Source organism: Mastomys coucha, unplaced genomic scaffold (genome assembly GCF_008632895.1).
Source record: "Mastomys coucha isolate ucsf_1 unplaced genomic scaffold, UCSF_Mcou_1 pScaffold6, whole genome shotgun sequence".
Lineage (NCBI taxonomy): Eukaryota > Metazoa > Chordata > Mammalia > Rodentia > Muridae > Mastomys > Mastomys coucha.
Genome location: NW_022196912.1, coordinates 33,368,620 through 33,379,953, shown reverse-complemented (window position 1 = coordinate 33,379,953; position 11,334 = coordinate 33,368,620). Strand labels below are relative to the sequence as shown.

The 11,334-nt window shown below is 35.7% G+C and overlaps 1 protein-coding gene across 1 annotated transcript; it reads right to left on the bottom strand.

The window, feature by feature from the left end:
- Positions 1-1,110: 1,110 nt before the first annotated feature.
- Positions 1,111-7,943, bottom strand: Rad51ap2 (RAD51 associated protein 2). Its single transcript, XM_031356167.1, has 3 exons — positions 4,852-7,943; positions 4,223-4,297; positions 1,111-1,374 (listed from the first exon to the last, which is right to left on the bottom strand). The coding sequence occupies exons 1-3, from the start codon at positions 7,907-7,909 to the stop codon at positions 1,256-1,258; spliced, it is 3,252 nt and encodes a 1,083-aa protein (XP_031212027.1). The 5' UTR covers positions 7,910-7,943; the 3' UTR covers positions 1,111-1,255.
- Positions 7,944-11,334: the final 3,391 nt, after the last annotated feature.

Below are 11,334 nucleotides of genomic sequence, written 5' to 3'. Positions count from 1 at the left end.
TAATTGCCCATTATTAGGTAGTTATTATGTATCAATACATATCTATGGTTAAGCATTAACATTGTATCCAAGATGTTCCAAGTCTGCAACAAGCATTAGCAGACTCAATCCTTACATTTATGAAATAGGATATTACTATCACTTTTTTTTGTTTTTGTTTTTCCAGACAGAGTTTCTCTGTATATCCCTAGCTGTCCTGAAACTCACTCTGTAGACCAGGCTTGCCTTGAACTCAGAAATCCACCTGCCTCTGCCTCCCAAGTGCTGGGATTAAAGGTGTATGCTAGGTTACAGTTCAGAGGTTTAGTCTGTTAATGTCATGGTGAGAAGCATGGCATCAAGCAAGCAGACAAGGTGCTATAGAGTTCTACGGGAAGATTACAGGCAGTAAGAAGAGAGTACTAGATACTCTGGGCTTGATCATTTGAAATCATAAAGCCCACCTACAGTGACACATTTCCTTCAACAAAACCACAACTACTCCAACAAGGCCACACCTCCCAAGCCCTGTCAAGTAGCAACACTCCCTCGTAACCATTCCTTCAAATATATGAGCTTACAGGTACCATTCCTGTTTAAACCACCACAGTATGTCAATATTATTTATCTGTCTAGTATTTTTAAATATGCTTTATTCTTTTGATTATTACTTTAAAAATATGTATAACACAGGAAGAAAGCTACAGCACAAGGAGGCAAGAGAAACAAGAGCTCAAGGTCATCATCCTTAGTTTCATAGGGAATGTGAGATCAGCCTGAGATACTAGATAGATATGCTGCATAAAGGGAACAAGGAAGGACTAAATGGAAGGAGGAAAGGAAAGGAGGAGGGAGGGAGGGATGAAGGAAGGAATGAAGGCTCTATATATGTGCCAAAATGTAGAGAGTGTGTTAGAACATAGGTGGATTACCCTTTTATAGGCCACAGATCCTTCCAGAAAGTAGTCAGTTATATATTTTTCTCTACAAAGGGATGACATGCATATGACATGAAAACTAAGAAGCTGAAATGATTTATATGATCATAAAAATACTTTAATGTGTATATTGATCATATGATATGAAATATCAGTAAAAAGTTTTCTTTTAAAGGTAAGTAAATAATTTGTACACAAAAGAACGTCTCTACACTTTAAAGAAAGGCACAAAATCTGCAAACCGAAGGAAAACACTTATACAAAGCAAAAAATAAATCATTCCTAAACATGCTGAACTGTTAAAGTCCAGAAGCTTCTTGAACGTCCTTACAACTCATTCATTTCAGATAAGGATGAAGCTGTTTCAGCCTAGCTCTTCTTGACAAGCCAACCCTAATCGGACGGCTGCATGTCTTAAGAGGCTGAACTCTGGAAATCCCATTCGAAAAATGACTTCCTGCAAAGAGGACAACATAATTTATAGACTGAGGCAAAAATTACCAATATGCTTAAAAGTCCTTATTCTAATCATGATGTTAGCCACATATGCCAAGAATTTGCATAACAATCACTTTAAATGCATTATTGTATTTAATCTTATTATATCCAGTTCTACAGAATAGAAAGGCAAATACAAGAAAAATAAGAAACCTTTCTAAGGTATATAAAAGCTACATAAGACCAATACTCCAGTGGAGAAATCTAACAAAAGAACAACAAAACCAAAAGCTAATTTATATTTAAATCAACTTGATACTGTGTTTTATGCATGTCATTTTTCAGTTTTAAGGGAAGCAACTCTGACATGTTGTTAGTAGTTATATTTGGTTTCTAAAAGAGATTTTTATTGAATAGAATACAAGTATAACTATAGCTATGGATTACTCTGATTTTTAGTTTTATTTCACATCATTTTACATCACTTTTCAAGAAATTCAATTGTTTCCAAGAGCTATATTTCTCCCTAAAATAGTTAACTTAGACAGATATGTTGGATTACCATTAAGAGGATGTTTTTCCACATAAACTATATAGTACATTTGTAAAACTCATAAGTTGGGTTTTAGTGAGTTAGCATGACTTTAATACTACATTATAGTAAAAACACTATCATCAAGCCATTGTTAACTCTAACAAAACTGAACAGCATGACTTCAAGTTGAGCAAATTGCATATATCTATATAAACACTGATGAAACAGATTCCAAATTTAAACTACATATAAATAATGTTCCTGAAAAATAAAGTAACCCTCCAAAAAGTATAAATGTATTTTAATGCTCAATTTAACATTAAAATCATAAATTTAATGATAAGCAAAAGTTTTATTACTAGAGTTTTAGAAATCTTTTAAATGTAAAAAAATACTCAACTGAGACAAATGATTAGGTCATGCTGATATTAGTACATTTGGCTATGTATTAGACAGTTTTAGGAATTTTATATAAAATTAACTTTTTCATTAAAAGATAATTTCTGAATAGAGTAAAATTAATCATTTATTTGAGTTTTTTTCAAACTATGCTTTCCTCTTTTATATTTTAATATAATAGTGACTTATGGTAATTTTATAATGGGTGGGAAATTATTGCACTAATTTCCATCAATATTAGGTCCTTGTAAAATAATGACCTTTCTCATTATGCTGTGTACTGAAACTATATTCCTTTGTAAAATAAATCATGGTCCTTTCTTATTGTTATATGCTTATTTTATTGTTCACAATTTTTATTGTTGGTGCACGCCTTTAATCCCAGCACTTGGAAGGCAGAAGCAGGTGGACTTCTGAGTTCGAGGCCAGCCTGGTCTACAGAGTGAGTTCCAGGACAGCCAGGGCTATACAGAGAAACCCTGTCATGAAACACACCCCCTACCAAAAAAAAAAAAATCTAAGCATTCTAGAATACTTTGTGAAACTGCTCTTAAAGTCAGTATTTTAAAATATGTCATGATTAGCTGGGCATAGTGGTGCTCACCCTTAATCTCAGCACTGGGGATGCAGAGGCAGGTGAATCTCTGAGTTTGAGGCCATCCTGGTCTACAGAATTTTCCTGGACAGACAGGGTTACTTAGAGTTTGGTCAACAGGCTAGCAAGATCTGTGTCTTCTATGAAACTGTTAAAAAATGCAAAACCCTAGAACTTGACTACAGTGAAAAAGAATCCTTTAATAAGATCTTCAAGAGATCCACAGCACACTAAAGTCAAAGCAACAGAGGCCTAAAGGACATATAAAATATCTGGTGAACTGGCAGCTGCCACATAGCAGGCAACAATGTAGATGTGTGTTCCTTCTCCTCCTTCTACTCTACATCAAAATAAGTTCCTAAAGGCAGGTGGTCCGTGTCTTTGTGTCCAGCCTAACTTTTTAGACTCATGAAATATCAGTACCTCTGTTATCACTTGTTTTCAGGAAAGAAGACACTGCCTGTATACTTTTAAGCTTCCAAAGGCATCAATTAACCGTTAAGGTTAATTCATCATCCATTAAGACAAAGGGAAAAAGATAAAAGGAAAGACAAAATTAAGTTGCATTCTTCTGATAAAAAGAAGCGTATATATTCTTGTTTCCTAATTTTAATCCTATTCTTATCTATACACATTTGTACAAGTAAGAAAAAATATTAGATTTTGCTTCATTCTTATATTAAAAACTTCTTAGATAAGGATTATTGGCAACTGCTTAATTTTGCTTTTATTGTTTTCCATAACAGCAATTAAGAATAAAAATAAGTATAGTAGTCATGTTCAAAAATCATATTAACACCTAAATAATAATAAATAATTGCTAGAGTATTTGGGCCTTGGTTTCTGATCTCAAACCTGTACCAGATTCTCCTGTCAACACCTCCCTAGTGCTAGCATTAAGGTATGAGTTACTATACTCAGATCAGTATTAGTAAATTGTTTATATTTATAAAATAGCTATGTGAGAAGATACATAAAGGTAAAATGTATAGAACATAATAGGAATGACATTTCAAAAATGGGAATACAGTTGGGATTCTTCATTTGATATTTTGTTGATTAATAGTACATACATGACAAATCGCATATTAATAACACATCTTATCATTTAGATTATTGTCATACATAACTACAAATACTTAAGCATACTTTGCAGAGGACACCATCAAGTATTATTCTCATGTTTAGCCAGTCTCTACATATTGGAATTAGTAACTTCTTGATATTTTTCAAAGTATGAAATTTTGTATTTGTTGATAAACCATAGTAGTTTTATCATGCTCAAACAATATGGCAGACATCTTAAAACATACTCCAGAAAATAACAAGAGATCTTACCTCCCTTCAATAAAGTTTCATTTTTACATTCATCAGGCAAAAAAGTAGGGCTTTTAGGTAAAGGTTTCTTATGATCTGAAAATAAACATTGACATATTACAATTCAGTTATGACACTTCGTTGACTAGATGGTTAAAGCTCTTTCTAGAGAAAGTGACTTTTGTCTATAAATGTTAACAACATTGACAAACTATATTTTTATAAATTCTGCCTTCAATTGACTCCTAATATTTAGAAAAATTAAATAAGACTCCTGAGCTTTTTCTATTTAAGTAATCTGTTTCCTTCAACTTCAGTTTATTGTCTACCATTTTAATATATCTTTGTGGGAAATAGTATGCATTAATGAACAGTCTTTTCTATTTTATTTGTTATCAAAATTATATATTTTCCTTACACAGGAGAAAAAAGTGACTTTTTATTATGAGTAAGAAATTATAAGCCAGGCAATGGTTGTGCATGCCTTTAATCACAGCACTTAGGAACCAGAGGCAGATGGATCTCTATGAGTTTGAAGCCAGCCTGGTCTACAGAGCGAGTTCTAGGACAGCCAAAATCACACAAAAGCTGTCTCAAAAACAAAAACAAAAACAAAAAACACAAAAAGAAATAAAATTGAAATGTCATACCTTCCTCAGGAGTAGAATGGAGTAATCCTTCCTCTGATCTTGGCCAACATTCATTGGGGACTGCCTGTCCTCCATGAGTAGATATTGTTTTCCAATTAAATAAACTTTGGTACCCTTTATGTTTGTTGAGGCCTGCTTGCACATCACTGGACAAAAAAGGTGCAACTCTTGTGTTGGTTTCAGCCATTTCCAGTTTTTTTCCTATCTCCATTCTTGCCTCCTTATTATCATTACTTTCTCCAGAGTAATTTTCTTTCCTATTGTTTGTTTCCATGGTACTTGGAATTTCATTTTCCTTACTAATTTCATGAAACATGCGAAGTTCTTCAAGTACTAAATCAAATTCACTCTTCATCTCAAAGTCTTTTACTCCTGGCAGAGTTTCTGTTGATAAACATTTAGCAGTTAAGCCCTGAAAACACTCATTGTTCTCCTTACTTGAATCACTTTCAAATTGATGATTAGCATTCAATGCAGACTCATTCTTTGGATGAAAATGCTTTGAATTAGCTAACTCACTTTCCTGCAAAATACCTCCATCCTCTTTTGTGCTAGTTCTATTATTTTGATTAACAGATTTAGTTTCTTCCACATTGATTCTCTTTCTCAGTATCGAAGTTGACTGCACTGAAGACATTCTGTCCACTGTGGGGAAACTCTCCTCCTTCTCAGTGTCAACAGCTTTATGAGCTTGACAACTATTTGAACCTTTTGGGACCTTCATTTCTTTCTTCAAAACAAAATCATATATTTTCTCTTCTATTTCACTTAACAAATTCTCCAAGCTGATCTTCAGAGTTATCGCCATAGCACTAATCAGGTCACTGTGTGATATATTTTGGCTTAACAATGTGCACAGTTGTCTAACACTCAAGGCATCTTCAAATATAAACTTAAAAAGCTTATGCTTCCATTTTCTTTCAGTATCTAAATCTTGATTGTACATACTACTTTCATAATATTTTTCATTAATATGTCCACAGTTATTCTGTGTAAATAGAGGATCAGACTTCACATGTGTGTCGCCAATACCAAAACTATAATAATCCAAATTTTCCATATTTAGGAGTTGTTCGGCGCATCTTGTATTCTCATATCTAGGTTCTTTTGTCAAAGAAAGTTCTTCCATGTTATTAAAATCCATTAAAAGGGAAACAATTTCACATAGTTTGTAAATTAGAAAACTTTTAGTTGTCGTAGTAATAGAATTGATATTTTGCTTCTTAGCCCATTGAAGAATGTGTTCCATTTTAAATAGCTTCCTTTTCTTTGCTGTAGATTTTGTATTATGTTCTAATAGTCTTGAAGAAGTTAACATCTTTGTTAGATACACAATATGTCTATCCTTTATATTTTTCAAATAATTCAAATTTACTATATATTTGAAAATGCCTGATTCTGATTCCCCATCATCTCCATTTCTTATGAAAGAATCAAAGTTATCGAGCAAAGTAACTATATTGGTTTTCAGAATCATATTTAAGAATTCTGAAATACTATCTTGTGAATATTTGCTCAAAATGCCACTCTTTTGAATATCAATCTGCTTTATACATGTTGAAATTTTATGGCAGATTAAAGTACTATCTTCTTTATTTGCTGAAATGTATTTTTGTATAGTATAATATCCCAGCTGTAGCACATTGACATTTTCACCTTTATCATTAAACCAAACAACCTTTATCATTAAAACAATTATTAAATTGGGGGAAGAACCCAGAGTTCCTATCCTTACATCCCTGACTTCCACACTGGGATAATCTCCTTTGTGTAAAAGGTCTGTCAGTAGTAACCTTGCCAAATTCAAATGTTCTCTATGTTTACTCATATTCTCACAAGTAATCCTAATTTTTTTCATTGTCCAACAATTTTGCTTTTTTATTTTCACACTAGATCTATTATAGTCCAAGCTTTGAGATTCTTGTCTGGTAGGTATGTAATAGTCTTGATTCCTTTCTGTTCCCTCCCAATTTGCATCTTCTAGTGTTAGAGTGAAATTCTTTTTAGAGTCCCTTACATCACACTCGGCACTACTGTGCCGATAGTAGTTTAAATTGATGAAGTCTATTTTCCCTTCAATGATGAGTGACTGGTGGTTACTTTCAGAATAGTCAGAAAAATCAATTTCCACAGATAAATTTTTTTTATCATCCTGTAACTTTTGTTTCTTAGCATCAGGTCTATTTTGGAATAAGAAAATGTTTGTGAAATCCCTAACATATGCCACAATTTTGTCATTCTTTTCCTTTGCTATTTCCTTTAAATAGACAAAGGACATGTTGCTATTTAAATCCCTTAGAAACTCTGGGAAATTTTTTGTGATGCTATCTCTAAAATAGCTGAGTTTGGCAGTTTCCAAGCAGGCCTGGTTTTGAAATTTTGATATTTTTAGTGTACATGATGAAACATTTTCTTTTTTCTCTGAGGTTATAACACTGTCAGCTTTACATCTGTCCTTACTTTCATGTGATGATGACTTAGTTTCCTCAGAAAATGTTACACCTAGACATGCATCTCCTGGCTGTCTCACAGAATTCTTTTCTTTCAGAACAGTTTCCTTCTCAGGAAGTTCTTCAGGCACCCGTTTGACTCCTTGGCCATAGGGCATGGGGGCATTGGATGGAGCGTGACTCACTTCTGCTTGGCCACCAAGGCGCACACCCTGAGCCTCCCTGCCCCGCAGTCCTGCTTCACAAGACCTTCTTGGAGCCCTCGAACAACCTGCTCTTCTAAAGATTCCAGACTGCCAGCAGCTGTGCGTCTGGAATGTTCGGTCGTGACATCCCAGGTCACACGGCTGCCTCCCACAGCCTAAGCTCCCCAGGTTCTTTGGAATGAGGAACGCCGTGAAGGGTCTGAGCGACCACTCCCAGGCTTTTTCTACCTCAGACAAGCGAGGGACCACAAGCAGCGGCCATCCGGCCTCAAAGATGCCGTCAGGCTCATTCAGACGCCGCCGCTTGCTGCTGGGGGACGCCGCAGCCGGGTCCTCAGGACGCGGTTCTGAGGAGACAGGCCAGGCAGGCCCCGCAGGCCACGCGGGGCGCGACAGTGCCATAAGCGCTTGACAGGAACGTCTGCCGGAGATTCCCGCGACGCTCCGGCCTTTTAAAGGGTGCGAGCGGGCTGCGCCCCGCCCCCCGCCTCAGCCCTGGTCACACCTCCACCACGCCCCTCGAGGCCACACTCAGGCAAGCCCCATCCGCCCCGCCGTGGTCACGCCCTCGACACGCCCCCCGTAGCTCCGCCTCCACCTGTGTGTGTGTGTGTCTGTCAAAGCCCGGAGCGCTCCTGACCGTTGCTCGAGTTTTAGCGCCCTTTTGAAGTCCGGAACAAGAGCTGTTCTATGCGTTTCGGGACTTCTCTCCGGTAGAACGGAGGGAGAAAGTCGGAATCTGTGTTTTGAGTTTTGTGAGGGCAGTTTTTTTTTTTTTTTTTTTTTTTTTTTTTTTTTTTTTTTTTTAAGTTCGAAATCGATGCTTTCCTCTGAAGCGGTTTTTCCTCAGGTTTTTTATTTTTTGCTTTTGGGGGCTTTTGGTTTGTTTGTTTGTTTGTTTTCAGGTGGATTGCCCCATAGAACCCAATGGCTCTGCCAACGCCACACCAAATCTCTCTGTAGACAGAAATAAAAATAAATAAATGAAACATCCTACTTGTAGTTAAAATCAAACCCACTTCATTAAGTTAAAAATGTGAAGAAGGAGCTGGTACTTAACCATATTTAGGGAAAAGTGGACAGAACTTAGTACCTAGAAAATTATTTTTTCTTCAGTTAAGACTAAGACTAGATTTGTTTTATTGTAGATAAATTTACTTAAAATAAAAATTACATGTTTGAACTTCATTTAGTTTAAATAATCCTGTAGTGACTCATACTAAATGAATTTTTAATGCTCTTTCATATTTCCCTCAGCATTTAGAAGGTTTTCTTTACGATTTCTGGTCAGTGCCAATTTTTGTAAATCCTGTAATCATGAAGGAGAAAATGATCTTTTAAATGTCTATTATTATATACATGTTTATTAAGAAACATGTAATTACTGTTAAGTGAGCATAAACCTTAATCCTCTTGATGGTTGTTTCAATGTATGCTTTATTTTCCTTTAAAATACAAGAACATACTCTTTTCTAAGCCTTCCACCATACCATTATTTAACAACTATGCATTTTTAAGGACTAGGAGGCAAAATATAAATATACTAAAACTTAATTCAATAAATTATTTGAGAACTACATCCAAGGCATTATTAAGTATATATAAATGTTTAACGCTTTCTTTTCACCTGTCTCCATAGATGTGGATATATAAATGTGTGCATATATATGTATACATATACATATAGAACTATATATCCTGCAGAAATATACAGCAATCTAGACCAAAATAGATTAATTTTCTTCTATTCACATATTTAAAATTACACTAATGACCACTTTCATTTATAAATAATGCTTATTCCAGTTACTTATTATTTATATTTTTTTCCTTTTCATTTTAAATGCTACCTCAAAAAGAAATGGGATGTAAGAAACACAGAAGGTTGTACGTTCGACTCATAGGCTTGTTTGAAAGCTCGCCTCAAATGTCACACCTCTCTGTATCATTTTACTTCCCTGTCCTTTGAAAGCACTTGTCTCTTTTAATAACAGTAAACTGCGATTCCAGGGCAGCACCTGTCTACTTCCTTTCAACCGGGTGTCTTATTGCAGTTCAGATCTGAACTGAACAAGAGAAATACTGATTGAGTTCATGAGATAAGCCTCACTAAGGAGCTTTGCACTGGCGCCTGTCAGACTCATTCAGAGTTCATTCTGTATGTCGGGATGCCAGTGCTTAATGCCAGTGTCCTCAGCGTGGCTTGCCTCATCTTCAATGAAGACTTAAATCATCTTCTACTCTGTCGTTTGGTTTTTGTATGTTTGTTTGTTTGTTTGTTTTAACTATTTGCCTCAGAATGTTAGTTTGTTGATACTATTCTTATTCCATGCATGTTCTCAATGTGCTACTCTTTCTCTACCTGGCCAGTCCCTACCACCACTAGGTTTCTTGTAACTTTTAAGTTACAGGAAAGCCTCTCTACTTCATCCCAGCTGTATAGAATCCTGGGCAGATGACCTGTAGACTCAGCACTCTTTTGACAGAGGATGAAAAGCACTAGACAAGAAACTGTAAAGTATGATACTGTGTATATCTTTACATTCAGGAGTCTTTCAGCCTAAAAACAGTGGTGCATCACATGTCAGTTAAAGTGAAACAATGTATCTGTAAATGTTTTAAACCAGAATCAGTCTCCTCCTCTTCCAGTTTTAGTGCGGCCTTTATTGGCCAACCTCTCTCTTAAACTAGAAACTGTTAGTGTTACCTCTTCTGCCTGGTTACTGACATTTTCCAGCACCCAACACCTTAACTGTACACAAAATATGACAGTGACATTAAGCCCCATGATTTATTCATAATATTTTACTTTATTTTAATCCCATACCATACCTTTATAATCCCCAATAATGAACTTCTCTTCATTTTATTAGGCTCTCCTCAATTACATAATACTACCACAAGCAGTTTCTTAATAAAATATGAATTGTTTTATTTCTTTACTTTAGAACTTCATTGAACACTTGGATGCTTTAAAATAATACACAAATTCTCATTTATCATATTTTGAGTTTATATTTATATATATATATTTTTTTTGAGTAAATATATATTTAAATCCTTAGTCATCAGGTTATGGCGCTACTTGAGGAGGCCTTGTTGGAGAAAATGAGTGTCAGTGCCGGTGAGCTTTGGAGTTTCAGAAGTCCAAGTCAGGCCCTGATTCATTCTCTCCCTCCCTCTCTCTCTCTCTCTCTCTCTCTCTCTCTCTCTCCTCTCTCTCCTCTCTCTCTCTCTCTCTCAGCTACCTGCAGATCTGGATGTAGAACTCTCCACTACTTCTCCAGCATCATCTGTGCCTCCATATTGCCATGATCTGCTCCATGATGGCAATGGACTCAACCTCTAAAACCATAAGCAAACTTCAAGTAAATACTTTGCAAGAGGTGTCAAGGTCATAGTTTCTCTTCACAGCAATATAACACTGACTAAAACAAACTCCAAAATAATTTTTGCTTTCCATTTCTTTTTGTATATTATCCATGGGTCTCTAGAAGAATAGCACTCATAGAGAAATATGAATTTAAAGGGGTCTAGTAGATCTGCCTACTTGTGTTCTGGGTCATCCAACAACGGCTGACTCACACAAGAGAGGCCAAGAGCCTAGCTCTTGTTGCTTGGTTCACAAGGCTAGGTGTTTTAGCAATTGCAATCTGATGCTGAAGGCTTGGAAATTTGGAAAGAGTTGTTAGTCTTCATGTTGGAAGTTGCAGAAGCTTGTTCTCATATTCTCAGAAGAGTGCAACAGAGACAGCATCTGGGTAGAAGAACTTGCTTTCAAGCATAAAGGGAGGCAGAAAATAAGTAAATGTTTACTTCTCACATGT

Excerpts from the sequence above, each read along its gene's own strand:
- Rad51ap2 (XM_031356167.1), bottom strand. The coding sequence starts at position 7,909 with ATGGCACTGTCGCGCCCCGCGTGGCCTGCGGGGCCTGCCTGGCCTGTC. Across the intron at positions 4,298-4,851 it reads CCATTCTACTCCTGAGGAAG|ATCATAAGAAACCTTTACCT; the intron begins GTATGACATTTC and ends GTTTATTTTCAG. Across the intron at positions 1,375-4,222 it reads TGAAACTTTATTGAAGGGAG|GAAGTCATTTTTCGAATGGG; the intron begins GTAAGATCTCTT and ends TCCTCTTTGCAG.